The sequence below is a fragment of the Rhipicephalus sanguineus genome, chromosome 3 (assembly GCF_013339695.2).
Source record: "Rhipicephalus sanguineus isolate Rsan-2018 chromosome 3, BIME_Rsan_1.4, whole genome shotgun sequence".
Lineage (NCBI taxonomy): Eukaryota > Metazoa > Arthropoda > Arachnida > Ixodida > Ixodidae > Rhipicephalus > Rhipicephalus sanguineus.
In genome coordinates this window covers 166,821,860-166,840,406 of record NC_051178.1, presented here as the reverse complement: position 1 = coordinate 166,840,406, position 18,547 = coordinate 166,821,860, and the positions used below count along the sequence as shown (strand labels likewise).

Genomic DNA, 18,547 nt, shown 5'->3' with positions numbered 1-18,547 from the left:
TCGGGGGGTGAGTCTTTCAAGGCACGTTTAAGAAAGAAGAGCTTGTTCATGGCTTTTTTTGTTACTTGCTGGACGTGCGTTGTCCAGTTCAAATCGGATGTGATGTAAATACCCAGATAACGGTATTCGTTAACAGAACGCAGTGCAGTGCTGTCGGAACCATAAGTGAATTTGAGCGGAATTCTTTTCTTAGTAACTGACATGGAAACGGTTTTTTCTTTGTTAATGGTCATGCTCCAATCATGACACCACTGGAATACACTGTTTAAGGCACCGTTAAGTTTAATTTGATCAGAAATCTGTTTGACTTCGTGGTAGAGCACGCAGTCATCTGCAAATAATCTCATTTTGACTTCACACTGGTTGGCTATATCATTAATAAAGAGTAAAAATAGAAGTGGGGCCAGCACGGAGCCCTGGGGAACCCCGGATAGTACGGGAATAACATCAGAGGTGTGTCCGTCAAGTTGCACATATTGACAGCGGTCAGCTAAAAAATGGGCGATCCATTTCGTGACAGGTCCATTACCAATTAGATGCTCAAGTTTGTAGACCAGTTTCCGGTGTGATACACGGTCGAACGCTTTAGAGAAATCAAGAAAAATTATGTCAATTTGGGACTGATTGTTGATACCCTGTGCAAGATCGTGTACGAATTCGACAAGCTGCGTAACAGTGGATAGTCCGTTTCTAAAGCCGTGCTGGCAAGGGTAGAGAAGATCGTTGTCTTCGACATACTGAGTTAGAAATTTCAAGATAATAAGCTCGAGAATTTTACCGCTTGTACATGTTAGAGAGATAGGCCGGTAGTTGTTTGGGCATTGTTTATCACCTGACTTGTGAACGGGAATTATCTTAGCAATTTTCCAATCTGAGGGAATTCGACATTCTTCAATTGATTTCTGATATATCAGATAAAGATATTTGCTACAGGGTACAGCGTAACGTTTCAAAAAATCATTAGGAATGTTGTCCGGACCACTGCTTTTCTTTCCGTCAAGGTTCAGAAGCAAAGATAGCACTCCCTCCTCAGAAATTATAGGGCCACTGGTCAGTTTTTCGTGTTCAAATGATGGCATGAAAGTCTGGCTACCATGGTTGTTTTCTTTACTGTCAACAGTGAAGACGGACTGAAAGTATTTATTAAAAGAGTCTACTTTAGCTTTCCCGTCTGCGGCTACCATTGGGGCACTTGATTTTTGCTTCGTCTTCAAGTACCGCCAAAATTTGCTTGGCGAGGTTTTAATAAAGGTATGCAAGGTAGTACTGCAAAACTGTTGTTTTGCACATCTTGTTACATTCTTAAGCTCAGTGTTTAAAGCATCGAGGCGAGGTCGGTAGTTATAGTTAATACGATTTTTACTGTGCTTTCTAAGTCTCTTAATCTTTCGTTTTATATGAATAATCTCTCGCGTTATCCAGGGATTTTGTTTGTTCGTCCTTTTCTTGACCGTGGGAACGAAATTGCTGATGCAATAATGGATGATTTCTTTGAAGTGCGACCAGATCCTATCAATGTTTGACTGTTTATCAATACATACATTGGCGAAATCATCATATTCGTGAACAAGATAAGTCATGATAGCGTCATCGTTAGCTCTGTTGAAAACAAGGATGCGTTTTTTCAGCACTATGTGGACGAACAAGACCAGCTAGGGGCAGTTTACCACAATATTAAATCATGATCTGACAGACCGTGAAGGCTTTCTATTGAGGTGTTGCTGCTTAGAAAGTGGTCGCTAACAAAAATTAGGTCTAATATTGAGCTGCTGTGGTTATGAATACGAGTCGGCGCGTCAACAATCTGAGTAAGGTTGAAAGTAAACATGAAATCTGTCATCTGGTTGGTAATGGTTGTTCCAGGGTTAGGACGGCTCCAGTTTACGTCGGGGAGGTTAAAATCTCCGGCCATAATAATCCTACCACAGGAAGCATGCCTAAGCATGTAGTCAAATAACGGGTCTAGATACATTGTATCGCTATTTGGAGGCCTGTAGACGGCTCCGACAAGAACAACGCCATCGGTTAAGTGTATCTTGCACCACACAGCCTCAACACCGGAGACTTCGGGCAGAACGGAATATATTATATCTTGTTTAAGAAGAATAGCCACACCCCCACCTCTTGATTGTCTATCTCTACGGATAACCGTGTAGCCAGGTGGTACAACTTCATGATCAGAAATACCAGAGTGCAACCAAGTCTCAGTGATGGTTACGACGTGAGGTTCTAAGGCTAGTAAAGTAGCTTCAAGTTCAGGTGCTTTATTTACCAGGCTACGTGCGTTGAAGTTAAGAAGCGTTATTATTTTTTGCTTCTGGTGACTCGGGGTTCGGTTAAAGGTGTTGCGTTTTTTGTTTTCATTTCAACAATATCATTTCGCTCTTCGTCCCATGCAAACAGTCGCCCATTTATACGCACCTTATCGTATGTTAGCATTACTTTCTCTTTACGATCGCGATTTTCTTTTGTTCGATTCCAGAGCTTTTTCCTGACATCACGTACAGCATGGGAATAATCTTCGCTGATAGAAAAGCCAGAACCTTTTAATTTGAAGCATTCTTTCAGGATGCTGACCTTATCCCGGTAATCAAGAAGTTTTAGGATTACGGGTCTGCTTTTTGTGGGATTCTCTTTGACTAGTTTTCCAAGTCGGTGAATCCTCTCAATTCCTGTAATGTCAAGGCCCAGCAAGCCTTCGAGGACGCGTTCTTTGGTAGTTCGAAGCAACGTTTCAGTTGTTTCATTCGGTTCTTCTTGGATTCCGTACACAATGATGTTGGAACGACGACTTCTATTTTCCAGTTCGTCAATTTTTTTTGTCATGGCTGCCAGGTTTTCCTCGAGCTCAACTACTCTTTTTGTGCAAGCGGAGACTTGTTTTTCAAGACCTGTTAGTTTCTCAAGTTTCCTGTCAATTGCACTTAATTTCTGATTTGTGATAGATTTTTCTGCTTTGATTTCTCGGATATCGTCCGCTATAGCCTTTAGTTGATCGGCAAGTACGGAGTCTCCGGGGCCGGGGTTTGATTCAACATCGCCCCCCAGTAACAGAAGAAATCTTAACGAGAAACGAATGAATAAGAGCACATCTACAAGGGGCCGTGGGCACGGCAGCAATAGCAGGCAGGTATTGTTACTACGGAATGATTTGCCGTAGTCTTTCCTCACCTGGACGATGAACAAGAAAGGGTTGGTGAACTGCATCTTGATGCAGCTGCCGTGCCCACTGCCGAATGTTCCGTCGGTGCCTTGATTTATAGGGTCGAATCTCGATGTTGTTGGCGATGCGCATCCTGGCTCCGGTAGAGTGCCGGAGATGTGGACAACGCCCTTGAACCGCTGGTCAAGTGTCGGCAGATGTGGTATCAGATTTCCGCTAGCACTGCAGCGATGTCGGGGCCATTGCGTCGGCGCATCAGGGGTTAGCGATGTTCCCGTCGTAGTCAGCAGCCCAAGTGATACCTGGACGATGAACAAGAAAGGGTTGGTGAACTGCATCTTGATGCAGCTGCCGTGCCCACTGCCGAATGTTCCGTCGGCGCCTTGATTTATAGGGTCGAATCTCGATGTTGTTGGCGATGCGCATCCTTGCTCCGGTAGAGTGCCGGAGATGTGGACAACGCCCTTGAACCGCTGGTCAAGTGTCGGCAGATGTGGTATCAGATTTCCGCTAGCACTGCAGCGATGTCGGGGCCATTGCGTCGGCGCATCAGGGGTTAGCGATGTTCCCCTCGTAATCCGCAGCAGCCCAAGCGATACCTGGACGATGAACAAGAAAGGGTTGGTGAACTGCATCTTGATGCAGCTGCCGTGCCCACTCAGGATGCCCCGAGTTTGGCGAAACTCGAGATCTTTCCGAGCTCTGGCGACACCCCCTTTTGAACGAGCTAATAGTACGAGAAAGTGAAATGAAATCCATCCCTCAGCGCGCGCTCCGTTTTATTGGTTACGATGGAATGCGGCGTCACGTCAAGGGCGGTCGAGAAGGTTGGCTGCTGTCGTCAAACTAGAGGCATCTTCTTTCATTTGTTCGTCGTTCTACTGAGTGCAGAAGTGCACCCATGCATGAAAAGTGGCAGAAGACTCTAATAACTATATTTTTATGTGTGCGCGGGCCGTTTGAATTCAAGTTCAATCGTGTAATGGCTGCATTAGGTATCCTTTAGAATAATCAGCACAGTTGTCTCTGAGATTAATTCCGACCGAGCGCCTTACAACACCGCGGCTACAGCTAATCGCCGAGGCCACTTGTATAATCACCATGGTCAGCCAGCACATTCTAGTGCGTTGCTCGGCCGGCGCGCGCCCTCGTCGTTCTCTTCATCGTCTGCCCGCTCCCAGAGCACGTGCGAGCATTAGCTAATTGGCCGGGCGGTATACCTAGCGAAGTCAGGACGTGCTATGACGAAGCTGATGAGGCCGAATCATGCTAAGGCCGAGCTAAGCCACGTCTCACTAAGACCATACTAATGAAGTCAAGGTAATTAAGATCATGCTACTTAACACGATGCTAATTAGGAGCGTGTAATTAAAACCAAGAATCAAGACCTTACTCACCAATATCGTGCTAATTATGATCGAGCTAATTAGCATTATGCTAACTACCTCAGTGCTTTTCAGGACCTTGTGAATTAAACCCGATTAATTAATGCCGCGGATATTAAGTCATTCACAATAAATGTTAATTAGCAGCGTACTAATTAGGACCGTGCTCATTAGGATTATGCTAATTACCTCGGTACTACTCAGGACCTTGCGAATTAAATCTGAGTAATTATTGGCGCGGTAATTAAAACATCAATAATTAACGCTCATTAACACGAAGCTATCTAGGAGAGCGTAATTAAAACCAGGATAATCAAGACCTTACTCACCGAGGTCGTGTTAATTAGTCTCGTGCAAATTAGCATTATGGTAATTACCTCTGTGCTATTCATAACCTTGCGAATTAAACCTGGGTAATTGCTGTCGTCGTAATTAAAACATTAACAATTAAGAAATGGCTATTCAATATCATGTTAGTTAAGACCTTCCTAATCAATAGCACCAATATTGAGACCAAGCTGACACGGTCATTACTCCGAAACAGACCAAGCATACTGAGTAGACGGGCCACGTAATAGCTGGAAGAAGCTAGGTGATCACAAGCTCCTCCGATGACCCCAGCCTTGCACAAGTAGTGCAAGCTGACCAAATTATTTAATACGCAAAGAAGCTGCTGAGTAGCGTCCACCGCATCAAACACTTCAAAGGCACTCCGGCACTATGACAGTCACGAGTCGAACTGGGGCCTTTTCAGAATCAACGAGTTCGTGCCCGAGTTCAGGCGTCAATCAGTTTGATTGATTGACGCCTACGGCGAAGATCGGGTCTGCCCACCGCGTTTCCTCTTGCCGAGGAGCGGTGCTCAGGCCGCAACGCCAGCGAGCGGCACGATTTATCTATCAGCCTAATCGCACAGACAATGCACACACGCATGAAGAAATAAAGGGTATATCATCATGTGGCTGTATGTCTCGCATTCAACTTCACCGCTCTCACGACGTACCACTCACAGCTATGAAGCAAGCGCCCTTGGTGGCATTTGCAGCGAGAAATGTTACTATTTACTTGTTTGTGGAGACGTTGTTTCTACCGATTTGCTACTACAGGAAAATCTTCAGACATGTAATGTATGTATAGCAGTAACCTGTCCATTTATTTATCTGTAATATTCCAGAGAAACGAGACGAGCTGCAGCAGAGTGCTGCGTGTTCGCCTTTGTTGCCTTCGAGAGTGCAAATTTCCATGCTGCAGGTGGAACGAAAGATTTTTCTGAAAGAGGACAAATGCCCACGAAGACGCCCGTGGGAGGCGCGATGATCAGTCGGCAAAGCGCGACAATCACGCTGACGGCGCTGAAATGTCAAAATTTTGGCATTTGGCAAAAAGTGGCGACGCTGACGCGTTCGCACGTGGTGTTCCTTTCAAAACCGCCGCAAATGCCGCAGATGCGTTTGTGACGCCATTCTCGTTCTTGTAGCCATTTTTATCAACGATGCTATCGCGTGCCCCGCACTGCCTTCCTGTCATGACCGCCGTAACGCAAGCTCGGAGCAAATCCTTGTGCCCGAGAAGCTCGGGCCATCCAGCATATCACCCCTGATCAAGGCTTTTGACGTATTCAGCCACACACTGATTACGGTTAAACTTGCGCACTTTGGCGTTGACGTGTAGGTTGTGAATCTCCTGCACAGCTATCTGCTCAATAGATCTGATTATGTTGCTGTAAACGGCCAAACGTCTCCTTTGAATAAAGTGACCAGTGGGATCCCTCAAGGGCCGGTAATAGGCCCACTCCTATTTTGAATTTACGTTATTGACGTTTTTTTGCCATTAGTAATTCTTCTTCCCTCTTGTATGCCGATGACATGAAGATATTTAAGGAAATTCATTCAGTTAACGACTGCCGCTTGCTGCCAGGGTTGCCACTGGCTTTCGAGTAAATGTCGCCAAACAACGAGCAGAAAGTCGCCAAAAGTCGCCATTTTTTTAGAAATTTCGCCAAAAATGTCGCCATTTTAGATGTGTGCGGCATATGCTAGTAATAGGAATTTCCACTGATGTATAGCCCCGTAGAATACAGTGCCATTCAAAGCCCTTAAAGTATATTGACATTTCTCAATGCCAGGCGCATCGCCCCTTCACCATGGGAGTGCTTGGTGCACCTGGTTCTCCGACTAGCCGCAAGATGTGCGCGGCGGCGCAAGTATGAAAGGATAAGAGGCTCATGATATCCTTCCATCCCTGTCCGCTCGTTTCAAAGGTAAAAGTGTGGTAAACCTTGGGCGAAAGCCGCGAAGGCGTTGTTTGTAGACAGCTTTACATCTCCTCATATGAAAAAAAAGGATTGACAGGTTTATTGAAAGTAGTAAGACAGAATTCTTACAGGTATCGTTCATTAGTGAGTCTTATACCTTTCAGTGTGAACTAATATGATACCGGACGCCACTGTCCCTTTCATATATAATCACTTATATCTACCCGCGTCAATCCAGTGCGTTATAATTGAACAGGTAGACATTGTAACATGTTATATAGCAATTGTTTTCATTGCACACGTCCACCGAGAACAGTAGAAAATGCCTGAATAAATAATTTTTTATTGCACAAACACCCGCGTATCCGCCCATCTTCGCTATACGAGCTCGATTAGGGGATACTGCAGCGGTGAATAGGTCGCCAAGCTATTCAGAATAGTTGGAGCTTTGGCGGAACAAATGGCCGGAACACACGACCAACCAGTCATCTAGCCCCTTCAGAAGCGAAACTTTAGCGAAGCTCTGAAGCATCTAGACGAATCCAGATGAATTGAGTTAGAAGCATCTAGATGAATTGAGGAGATACACACGAGTTACAGGACGGACATACAGAACGATGCGTAATGTGCACCTCAAAACCCAGAAAAATACAGAGAATAGTGCCGCTCATTCGTTGGGAAGGCACTGAGCTTAGGATGCATAACTCAGTGGAGACCTAAGCTGAAAATCGCCAAAAATTCGCCATGTCGCCATTCATAATTTTAGGTCGCCACGGGCCTCTCAAATTCGACAATTTGGCGAAAAGTAGCCACCATTGGCAACCCTGCTTGCTGCAGGCAGATTTGTGTTCTTTTTTCCGAATGGTGCAACGGCAATACCCTTTCTCTGAATACCACAAAGAAAAAATTCAAGTGTATAACTCGCAAAACATCTAGCGTCTCATTTCAATACTTTGTCAATCCTGTGTCGTTATGCAAGGTTTATAGGATCAGTGATCTTGGTGTTGTTGTTGATAGCACGTTAAACTTTTCTACTCACGCTAAGCGTGCTGCTGCGTGGGGCCTACGTTTTTCGGATATTTTTGCAGAATATCTAGAGAATTCAGTTCTGTTATAGCCCTTCACAAAATCTACACCGTAATATGTCTTCGACAACTTGAGTATGCGTCCGTGATATAGAATGGCATTGCTCAATGCAGCGGTAACACCACTGAACGCGTCCAGAAAAAAATCCTCAGTATATATAACCATCGCTTTGCTAGAAATGACTCTGGATCACTTTCAAACACTGCTGGATTATTATCATTGCCATCACTTCACTGCCGACGAAACCGTTGTGATCTGTCATTTCTTTACAAGCTAGTTCACGGTATCATATCCTGACGTGTACTGCTCAATTGTGTTAATTTTCGAATTCCGCTTAAATTAATCAGAGGGAATAAGCCTTCATGTACCCGCCTGCTTTTTCAAACACTCTATCGTTCACAGCCGCTTGACCAAGTCCGATTCTCTTAAAAACCTCAGCAGTGCCTCGTCGCCTTCAGCTGCTGTTGGCGACATGCAAGGACAGTAACGTCGCGTACCAGGCAAGAGTGACCGACTGTGACTGCTTATATGTGTGCTGTGTCATGTGCTATCATTCTCTCTCTCTCTTTCCTCTCCATCTTTAAATCTCCCCCACCCTGTCCCCATGTGTAGGGTAGCAAACCGGTTTTCCTAAACTGGTTAACCTCCCTGCCTTTCCTTCTCTACAATTTCTTCTCTCTTCTCTACCGTCCACAAAATACAAATTCGCTATAACGTTATTTCTTTTTTTTTTGATCTCGACGTTTTTCATAGTCCACAGTCATTGGGTTATCCGAGCTTGCCGCATAGTTGTATGTAAGCAATCTAATTTTTCATTCCCCTTCAATATTTCTCGTCTTGTTTCATTTTACTCCTCCTCTTTTCTGTTCTCTTCTCATTGTCTACGCGTTCTTGCTCTTGTTATTTCTGGACTCTCTGTATTCTATTCTTTATTTTTATTGTTTTATTTTTGCGTGCGCCTGCACAAGGACCTTACAGTTGTTCCTCGGCACGTTAAATAAACAAATGACTCATTGATTATTATTATTATTATTATTATTATTATTATTATTATTATTATTATTATTATTATTATTATTATTATTATTATTATTATTATTAATTATTATTATTATTATTATTACTACTACTACTGTCTCCGGAAACATCTGCACTCTCTTTCGCACCACTACACATTCGCTGAGTCATCGTGGCCGAACTCCACAGAAAAATAAAATAAAATAAAGATCAGCCTCATCGCTAACACCGACAGGCGGTTACAGCAACCTGAGAGAAACAGGCATTACAATGGAGAGGCTTTCCGGGCACGGTGTTGCAGTAACCAAGTCGCGCGAAAACGTGGCTACACCAGTAGGTTATGGCACTTGCATTTGCCAGCATGTTGAAAGGAAGGAGGTCACGTCGCGCACGCCGACAGAAAGGCTGTTGTCATGACAAAAAAAAAAAAAAAGAACCGCCGCCACCCTCCGATCTCCACCAATGGAATGAAAGAACAACAAATCAAAGCTTGCGAGACCACATCGCGTAACTAACTGTTATGGGAGCGTTGGAGCAATACCGTCATGGTCGAAGGCAACTAACATGAGTGTGGCCCAGAGGATTAACACGTGCCCTATCTCTGCCTTGCCCTCGGTTAGAGCTCGCGCAACAACAAACAAGGCTAGTGCGCGTACACGCACGCTGCAGCATCATCTATCGGTGCAAGTTTCCCCGAGCGTATACTGAACACCTACGCGCGTCGGGCGGGTAATTAATGGCACGCTGCGCAGCAAAGCAAAGCAAACCACCATCTTGTGCTTACGGGTTCCCCTGCAGGTGTAGGTTACATATGCTCCTCAGACCCAGGTTATCGTGCGGTCAAATACGTCGCTATTTCTTAGGGGCGCTAATACCTAGATTTTTTATGAGAACCTTCGTTTACTATAGCGGCTGTTATTTTGTTTTGTTTCGTATTCACGGTCTTCACCTAACTTTTCCGATACTATCAGCGCACGCAATGCCTCCTATAACCACTTCCACACTCAAGTTCATGTAAACGAGCATTAATTTGGGCGCCACTGCGCGAGTTTTTGACAGGCCTCATTCAATAAGGAAAGAAGGTGACTTTTAAGGGCTCGGTTTTCTTTCTTAGACACAATAATAATGATAACTAACAGACAGCAACGCCAAGGAAGGTGTAGGGGATATTATTTGTAGTAATTAGGATACAAATCTGAAGAAAGTAAAGTGGACGAAAAGATAACTTGCCGCCGGCAAGGATCCCCTACAATTTCCTTGGTGTTACTGTCTGTTAGTTCTCATTATTATTGATTCAATAAGGGTAGATGAAGAATGATCGAGGAGAGGATGCTGCTTTGCTCTTTCATTTCAGGAGGATTTCTGCCCTTCAGCAGAACTTGAGCTTTGCCTAGTTGGTGTTTTCTGATTGCATACTTACCGATAAAAATGACGAAGACAGAGAAAGAAGCACAAAACGACAATACTTTTGCGCTGAACGAGATCTTGATACTTGCTCATGCAAGCCCGTCAGCCATCGTTTCATTTATTTCATCTGTTTGCTTTGGCAGAGAGAACGAATGAGAGGGAAGAGAAGTTTGGCTTGGCAGTTTAATTAACGTCAATTGAAAGACACACACACAAAAACCACGTATAAAAATTGAAAAAGAGGAAGGAGGCGAGAAATAGAAAGAGAGAGAAAGAAATGGCAAAATAGAAAAAATAGAAATAAATAGATATAAAGAGAACAAACACAGAAGACATGGTAAACGCGAAAAAGAAAGAAAGAGAGGAGGAAAGAAAGAGAAAACCGAAGAGAAACAAAGAAAGCTGCCCAGCTCCGCACTTCCTTCAGGGTTGGCACCCCTACTGCGAAGCTGCTTTAATTTTTTATCTCGCTTTGTTACTATGTAATCAAAGACGCAATAAAGTGCTACTGTTTTTATTAGAGTTCTTATTTATAGTGTTTTAAGTGCCATAAATTCTGCGTTGGCCGTGGAAAAGTGTATGGGGGAAAAATCAATAACTATAAAAAAACCATTGCGACGAACGCTTACTCAAAAGCTTTAGCACCGGTTATGAAGCTCTGCGTCATTTTTTTTCTGTACACCGCAACCCACTTTCGTTCAAGACAGGTTCAAACCCGTGTGAGCAGGCGACAAAAGTACAAACCTATACGGCACCGACATCAGGCAACGATAGTTGTAGTGAATTAAGCAAAGTAAACACAATCCCGGAATCAGTTATATACACCTGAGGAAAACACATGGCGGGTTGAAGATGGCGACGCGTTAGGTGCTGCCTGACACGTTGGCAGAACCTTTATGAAACTCGAGAAAATAAATCGCGTCTCGGACTTTCCCACAAATCGAACCATCCACAAATATAACGCGCTCCGGCCGCGATAGCGCTTAGGGTGACACATGTCACCGGCCCTTTACCTCTCGAATCAAAGTAAACCTGCCCTCCGAAATAAGCCACACTCTCCTTGTAGATGACGGAGAGAGATTTTGGCTGAATGTCATCCAGCGCCCTTCGCTACTGCGTTCCCATGCAAGTGCGAGGTTTGATACTGTATGGTTGCAGTGAAGGTTTCAGGACGCCATATGCTTGGATTTCAATAGCGATGCTTGTGACTTTTCCTGCTGCAGATCCCGTGTACGCAGAGGTTGTTGTATCTTTTGTGACAGATCAAATAACATTTCCTTCCGGGTATTGGTGCTAGAAACAAGTCAGTAGTAAGAATGCTGTTCTCTCCGTCTTCAAATGTGTTGCTAACCATGAACATAAAGTATATGTGTGCTTCTGCTTTGTGCTCATGCTAGCGAGTACATTATGTGTTTCACAAGTAGAATCAGTGACACAGATGTTACGGTGAGCAGAGCCGATCCTCATCGTGTCGCAGCCTCTACTTTCTTGCGCATAAAATGCTATATCCGTGCAAAAAAGTATTCGTTCAAAATATCATATCATGCTTTTTATTCTGGCGAACAGTTCGACCTATAAAAATAAACTTTTCTATGAAAGCAGAAGAAACCGGTATGATATAAAATTCTGTAAAGCAAACTGTGACAACTTCAAAGTTCTTTAATTTTCCACTGCACGCAGAAATCACCTCATGCTCGGAGAGTCACGGTGCATTTGGCTTAAAAGCCGACCGCAATTTAGTCATGTATCAGACGCAAGAAATAATCAAAAAAGACGAGAGACATGTAAAAAAAAAGTGAGCGAAGTAACGCCAAGCTAAGTGGCCTAATGATTCGCCGTCTTTCCATTAGTTGAGCTGGTGTGCTGAATCTCTCGGCTTGCAAATCTTGCCTCCACAGATTTATGTAAACAGCTTCCAAAGAAAAGCAAACAACACGTAACATTCCTAATTTAACTTTCACATATCCTGATGTCCAAAATATTGGACATTGCACCACATGCAAACCCCAAATTTTACTAAGCTAAGCTTTAACGCTTTTTCCTACGTGGTCTATTCGAGCTACACTGAACTTTCCCAAAACATTTGTGCACCTAACTTTAACCCGGGGCTCAGGAGGATATATACGTATTAATATAGAAGTTCAAAATGTGAGCGAAAGCAAGTGAGGCAAAATGCTGTCGCTCCACTTCAATAATGCATAAATAAGCGCAGAAAAGCACTTCAATACGAGGGTGTACTGAACGCCATTCCTAGAGAGGAAGCAACAATTTTGGACAGACTAAAGTGCCTGCGCAGCCTCTTCTTCATGTAGAAGCGTGCATACCATACGAATACGAAAACAAACAATGCTCTGGCGAACTTACTCCACATGCATGAATGCTCGTCTGCGTAATAGAAGAGCAGGGTAAGCGTAGGTGCCTTCATCGAGAAAAGAGAAGTTGTTCTAAGAACTGAATGCGGATATACCATCACAATACATTCGCTAAGGAAACTAAGTTTCTATGAGACACAAGGTTATGAGTTGGAGCAAACAGCATTCAGATGTGAAAACTGAGTATTTCATGGCGATATCACTCATGTCAAGAGAGAAGTGTGCACGAGTGCTCCTAATCATCCGTGCGTTTGGAAAGAGCGATGTGTTCGCTGTGCCCAGGACATACATGAACACTAAGACAATGACCTTCCCGGTGTTGCCAGAAAAGAAGTGAAGCAAATGATATGTGGTGCACATGAACTTCTAGTAACAGAAGAAAAGCCATGTTATAGAGAATATTTGGGCAGACCATTCTTAGCGCACGTTCGCATGCATTTAGCAGCCATAGACGTTAGCCATCGGGATGGAGATGTGCCGCCAAGCGTCAACGTGGGCGCATCCACGTTAAACGATGCTATAGCTGCCAAACAGCAATATTATTTGTGCAAGCTCTTTTATATCAATGTACAGTAAACGTTCAACTACTTCTGTAAAGACACGTCTTACTTTCGTGTTATACCGATTCCTATGACGGAGGAATCACCCATGTTTTTTTTTTTTATAGTTGGAACGGTCTGCATGCTTTCGCTGTGGTCCCCATTCCGCAGCCGCAAATACACAAGAAATGCATACTGACGCCCGTGTCAGTTATCAGGAGCTGTCAGGTATTGTACTCGGTTTATTGCATCGTTGAAGTACGAAAGAAAAACGTCCATCAATGTCGCCGCGTTGGAATAGAACCAGCTCAGCTTCCCAGGGAAGTGGCTTCGCGGTTTCTTTCTTTTTTTTTGTTTGTCGTGCAATTTCTTGAGCAGTTTCTCTTCATACGTACTGTCTTTTTTTTTGCTGATCTTAATAAATGGAGAAACGTTGATGGCAAGGAGTATCATATTCTACTCCTTAGTAGACTACACGCACTGGAACATATCACAATTCAAAGCAACAACAATATTAGCAAGCAAATATACTGTAAAAGTATGGTCGTTTTTTTGTGTGTGTAAGGTGCCCTAACCCTTGTATTTTTGCCCATAAGCACGATATTTTTGCCTATGACACCATTGGATATAACTTTTCTTCAGCGGGTCATCACATTACTACCCATTTTTTCTGCTTGGTTGAGTCTTCTCTTCTGCAGCTGCATTTCCTTTTCTCCTGATCGTTTTTATTGATCTCAAAGGTAAGGATTGGCAGAATGCGGCGGCGAGCCTCGCCAAGACCCGGAAGAGAGTACTTCTATTGATTAATCGCGGCGATAAAAGCAGGAACCAAGCCCGTGATGGCTACAGCTTAGAAGCAAATCCGATGAGCGTTCCAAGTCTTTGCCCAAGCTATAATGCACCGCTTGCTCTGGGGTAGCGCACTCGCTTCAGTGCAGATAAACAAAAAAAAAGAGATGATAAAATAGGTTACGAAGATAGCCTAAGTACTTAATCATAAAAAAGATGAATGTTGGTCCTACGCCTATTGCGCCTTCTTTCGTCTGTGAACAAGTTTTGTTTCGGTTTCACATATGAAACAACAAAGTCACAACACGCTACGTGAACATGTCTTTCATAATATTTCATGACATTGTGATAATCAACTGGCATTAGGCAACAGAGAAAGAAAAGCTAGTTGAATGTAATGAAACTGGAAGATCAGGTAACGCTACGACGGTCTACTACGTCTTCGTTTATGCGCATATCATACGTTTTGTTCATATGATACTACGTCTTCGTTTATGCGCATATCATGCGTTTTGTTCATATGATAAAACCACACACAGCCCCGAAAAGTGTTAATATCGACGCGCAGAATACGAGGAATTATGAGAAAACGTGACGACAATTTTGAATTAGGTGTACACAAGCGCGAGAGCTCTTTCAAAGAACATTTTAACATACAGAATACAGATGCAGGTACAAGTGTAACAAAAATGACAACGGCTGCTTCTACAAAGATACGGTAAGTGGTATCGGAGCAGAATATCAAAGTGCGCTATCAAACATCTCGCGGGTGTTTTCTTGGATAAGTACTTAAAACAAAAGAAATGCTTATTAGGCGTCAGTGCTTCAATTTATCTTCCGGTTCAGTTATTTCTGATTTAAGCACACTTCGCAATTCCTGCACGTCGTTTCAAGAGTATGCGTGCAAGTCAGTGTCCTACTCGCAGTGCTTGATGCAATTCACACTACGGGGCGAAGGCATGGCGCATGGGGCGAAGTGTGGAGGGGAATATAAAAGTGGTGGTATATAAACGTGAAGAACACGAAACAAACACACAAACGAACAAAACTGATAGGTAGGCGCGGACATATACGCGACACAGAGAGTGATGTATCTCGATAGCACAAAGGACGTCTGCGCGACCGGCTCACAAAGTGAGGAGAGGTGAAAGTACATTCGGCATACGTGCTCAGCGAAAGAAGCACGCCCGTGAGTGTAGGCCATCGAAACACAAGATGAAAAACAACACGGTAGGCCTATCGTCCTTCGCCACACGCCCTACTTCCCGTCTTTTCCACCGGCTTGTTTTTGTTGTTTTTATTTTACTGTCGCTCTGATTTTATTTGATCTTTTTGCCAGGAGAATCGATTTTTATTCGTACAACGTCCTCAGACATCCATGCCTTTCTTTACTCCTTTTTTTACTCTTTGGAAGCCTCGTGTTTGCTTCTCTTTTTGATGAATCACTTTTCCGTTATGGTGGTTCGGGTTTCGATTCAATTCCACCTTTTGCGACGAGACAGAAGCAGCTTGACATTCGGGGGCGTGCTGTATCTTTATAGATTTGAAAAAGCTTCGCGTGCAAAACCGGATTGCCTTAGCAGCCTACTGGATCACCGTAACGTCATCTCCTCGCTTCGCTTGTCTCTGTAATATCGTTTCTGGATTCATTTCAGCATTGTTTCATTTTGTCTGCGCTCCGCACAGCGTTGTCGTGCTGTGTATACGCAACACAATTTCAGGAGGCAATGTCTTTGCGGTGATCGAGCTACATAGTTATACAGATGCTGTAGGCGTTGCGAAGGAGACGAATGAAAGCAGCGGTGGTTGCGGCTATTCTTTGAAACCTGCACGTTTCCTGCTTCCTGGAGGCAATCAAACCTGCACATATTTTTATTGCTTCACGACTTGTATATATTATGCAGAGTACGACAGAAACAAATGAGTGGGGCCGCACGAGATATTCACTACAATTTCCGAAGTTTACTTCTATGTTTGAAGTGGCTGCAATTATTTTAGCTCTTGTAAAGCGTTTAATAAAACATTGGACATCTGTTATAGAGACCGATTTATCTCAGTGTGTTCACCACTCAGCTCATTTTCAGAGTATTTTCTACTAAATATATTCGAGTCACTTATTCTTGCAAACATGCGTCGGGAGCGCTAACGATGGGTGCTAGGCCATCGTGGCATATCATTAAACGAAATGGCTGAATATTCCTGAAGGTTGTGTTATGTCAATTTTGACAGTTCCAGTTTACTGCGGCTACGTACAGGAAATTCTCCCTACTTGAAGATTCAATGAAAGTGAAGATATCAACTGCAACGTTTTACCCGTTTGTATTTTGCGTCGGATAAGAAATGGCGTCCCACAAGTTTATTGGAAGTTTCCATCTTAAAACTTCGATAACTCACCGCCTGTGACGTCAAGCAACGAACTGTTAATGTGTTGGCGGCAACAATTGTGGCTTTATCTTCTCTTCTTAAACTTTTCTTCCACTTTCCCCTTCCCCAGTGTAGAGTAGTTGACCGGGCTCAGCCTTGCAGCCTTGCTGCCATTCTTTTATCCTTCTTCTGCTCCCTCTCATTAATACAGGTCTGGTCTGGTGCCATCCCTCTTATGTCAAATTTGTAACAAGCATGAAAGCGGTGACCATTTTTTACTCAGTTGCCACCGATTCAATAATCAAAGAGGAAAGTACTTCAAAATTCTATTAAAATTTTGGAATTCCACGAAAATACTCACAATCACATATATTTTTCTTTTCTTTGAGGCTTCTTCACTGGACTGCAGCAGAAGGAACGCCCGCGCGTCCCTCTGCGAAATCCTGGGTGACACAAGCAAAGTGCATTGTTAAAATTAGGCAGACTCACCATTCGGTAATCCGCAAAATAACGCTTTTTTGCAGCGAAACAACAACAGCCAATTTTGGTGGCGTAGTTGTCCGCCGCCACGGCCGCCGGTCCCGTAATGGCTATCGCGTACAATGAGAAAAATCGAAGGTCGAGCGGCATTTGAACCCGGGCCCTATGCCTGGCAGTCGAGTATGCTACCATAGAGCTACGCTTTTGCTTGAAATTCCTCCGCAAAAGAGACCCTGTACAGCCTTCATGTTTGGCATGGAATCACGTTGAAAGATGTAATATAGCGCGATAGAAGAGTAAAATAACAACCAAGCGTCACACAACGCGAATTGGGTGACGAGTCCGTGGTTCAAAGCTTCTCATCCATTACCAAGGGCTCGGCCATAATCCTTCATTTCCTAAGCCTCAACATCGGCAAAAAGCACGCAATGCTTTACAGATATGTAGCTTGTACCTCGCTTATCCGCAGAATGATGATTATTGGCCTACTGGCTACTTCCCTACTTCACAAAAGTATGATGATTTATGGCGTAGTGGGTACCTCGCAACTGTGCTTGCCCGAATAGAGTTCACAAAGGGCTCTAGAAAGGCCGCTCTTCCAGCTTTCGCTGTGAATGTGCTGCGTGTTCGTCTAAGCCTTGGCGTTTTTTAAATGCGAAACGTTTCTTTACGGACCAAAGGCACCTTGGCCGGTTATATCTATCTATCTATCTATCTATCTATCTATCTATCTATCTATCTATCTATCTATCTATCTATCTATCTATCTATCTATCTATCTATCTATCTATCTATCTATCTATCTATCTATCTATCTATCTGTCTGTCTGTCTGTCTGTCTGTCTGTCTGTCTGTCTGTCTGTCTGTCTGTCTGTCTGTCTGTCTGTCTGTCTGGCCGTCTGGCCGTCTACGTCTGGACGCGCTCGTGGTCGTCTAAACTTGACACATACCAAAATTAGCTATTTGGTGTCTCAAAAACACATGAGTGTATGCCGAACACGATGAACAGGTCATCACATGATTAACCTGATATGGCCGTTACGTACGTTATGAAACCCTTTCGCTCAGTCACGTGTGGCGCATACCCACTTACCATGGCTCTTGGAACACCGGTAGGTGCAAGACGTAATTTACAGTGAATATCAACTCAGGAACAATGAGAACAGACTTTGAAAGTCATAGTGCGATAGCGTTAAAGAGCCCGTGTCGCAGATGTGGTGCGTGCGTAGAAAGCGTTGTCCATGTGCGAAAAATCAGATGGACGCAAAGAATAAAGATTGCGGTCTACGCTTTAACATGAGTGCCGACGTTACGTCGCAGTGTAGTCGATGTGTTTGGTAAGCCCACTATATGCGCACTAGTCGAAGTGCAAATAGATGTAGATCCACAAAGCAACGCTCACCTTAAAGCAACAAAAAAAAAAATGCCGCACATCCTTCTACTCGCTTTCTGCTTCGCATGACTTTGACTCCCACAATGCGTACAATCGGCCGTAATTTTTTTTATTATGTATTGCACATGACGTTGTTAATAAGGCGAAAACCTTAGGTGCCTCATCAAGAGCGAAAACTGACCGTCGGCGTCGGCGGTGTCACCACGAATTGTGCAAAAAATCATCATCATGATATCACTTCATAATATTATCGCATGACATCGTCACTTCGTCAAAGGAGGGTCGATCACGGAGGCAC

At 43.8% G+C, this 18,547-nt stretch overlaps 1 protein-coding gene across 1 annotated transcript; it reads right to left on the bottom strand.

Annotated features, from left to right (window-relative positions):
- Window positions 1–2,304: 2,304 nt before the first annotated feature.
- Window positions 2,305–3,798, bottom strand: LOC119386069 (uncharacterized). Its single transcript, XM_037653419.2, has one exon. The coding sequence runs from the start codon at window positions 3,796–3,798 to the stop codon at window positions 2,305–2,307; it is 1,494 nt and encodes a 497-aa protein (XP_037509347.1).
- Between the last annotated feature and the right edge of the window lie 14,749 nt (window positions 3,799–18,547).

What these genes read in the sequence shown, in the direction of transcription:
- LOC119386069 (XM_037653419.2), bottom strand. Translation starts at nt 3,798, where the DNA reads ATGCAGTTCACCAACCCTTTCTTGTTCATCGTCCAGGTATCGCTTGGG.